We start from the raw sequence: 1,488 nt of genomic DNA on the forward strand, positions 1-1,488 counted from the left end.
AGGGAGCTTCGTGGGGAACACCTCCACGTCACCTTGGCAAACCCAGCTTGGTGGTTATAGCTGTGGTGGCGCTGCCTTCCTCCTGTCTGTGCAGCAGGGAAGACCCGCTGCCATACCGACTTTGCTGGGGCTTTCCAGTTCTGCTGGGACGCTAAGCGGGACCTCTGGGGAGATTGTCCCACCAAGCAGCTGTGTGCTGACCTCGGCTCTGTCTTTCAGGTTATACTCAAGGAAAAGGTGAAGGAGCTGAACCTCCACGAGGTGAGTAGATCCCTGGAGCAGCAAAGACTCCCTCACCCTCCTCTTCCTCATGCTGGGGAGGGGATGGAGAATAGGCACAGGGAGGAGGGTGCAAAACCTCCAGGGATTAAACCATCCCCCTGCTCCTCCCTTCAGCTCCTCCTGCAGTACTGTTCTTCACTGTTATTCATTGCCCTGTCGCTGCGGTAGGTGATGGAAGGGGAGGCAGAGGAAGGCTGGGCCAGGTCTGAAGCGTCCCCTGACGGTTCCAGGCCCCCAGCCCTGCTCAGCCTCACCACTGTTGGAGTGCGATGACATGCAGCACGGTGCTGCCAGCCGCGTGCCTCAGGCAGGGTAAACTCTGCCGGGGTTTAACCGAGATTAACGATAAACATGCTTCTGCCCCTGGTGCTGCCGGCTGGCAGCTCCCCAGAGGAGAGCTGGCTGGGAGAGGCGGGCACAGGGGTGACTGCTGGGACGTGTGGGGAATTCAAACCCCTTCTTCCATGGGGGAGGCTTCTCCGATCCAAAAGGAGGGCGGAGCGTGCGGCAGCACTGGCAGTTAACTTGGCAAGGAGAGCCGGGCCAGCACTTGCCCCGTCCTTGGGGGCTCCTGGCTGGGTCCTGAACCCTCCTTCAGATGCAGGCTGGATTGATTTCCCTTAATGGCAACAAAAATGCCCAGCCACATCCCCGTCCTTCCCCTCCATCACCTCAGTTCCCAGCTCTCCCAGCCCAAAGGCTTTCAGGGAAGAGGAGGGGTCCACGGCGTGAGGGACGAAGCAGCTCGAGCTCTCTCCTGGGGTTTGGGAAAGGCTGGAAAGGATTTTCTCCGGCTCCCTCTCAAATACCCCTTTTTGGGCATTAGCATTTCGGTATTTACAGTGAGTAATTCTGGAAAGCAGAGCACGGGGAGGAGGGTTTTGCAACATCCCAGGACGGCTGCCAGGGCTCACCCTGAGCTTTGCAGAGGGGAAAGTCCCTGCCGAGCTCCTCAGCTCCATGTCTCTGGGTTTGGTTTTCCCCTTTTCCCCACCATACTGCCTCTCCCTGGCTTTGGCGGGGCTCCAGATGTGTGTGATCCCCGCGGGACAGCCCAGGAGTTCTGCCAGCAGCTGCTCGCTCAGTTCAAAGGTGTCCAACGAGCTTTGGGAGGCTGGAAAACATCAAGAGGCGCCGCATCTCCGGGAAAGCCGGGAACCTCCCGTCCCAGGGGCCAAGCAGGGGCGTGGATCTGTTCGTTCCCCC

General features: G+C 59.5%; 1 protein-coding gene across 1 annotated transcript in view; it reads left to right on the forward strand.

Moving 5' to 3' along the window:
* Positions 1–1,488, forward strand: part of RNF24 (ring finger protein 24) — a gene marked incomplete at its 3' end in the record, with an annotated part of 9,452 nt that overhangs the window by 7,480 nt on the left and 484 nt on the right. The window contains exon 3 of the mRNA XM_010139248.1: positions 220–261. Coding sequence (XP_010137550.1) covers positions 220–261 — 42 coding nt within the window. The remainder of the gene's footprint in view (positions 1–219; positions 262–1,488) is intronic.

Source organism: Buceros rhinoceros, unplaced genomic scaffold (assembly GCF_000710305.1).
Source record: "Buceros rhinoceros silvestris isolate BGI_N320 unplaced genomic scaffold, ASM71030v1 scaffold4767, whole genome shotgun sequence".
NCBI lineage: Eukaryota > Metazoa > Chordata > Aves > Bucerotiformes > Bucerotidae > Buceros > Buceros rhinoceros.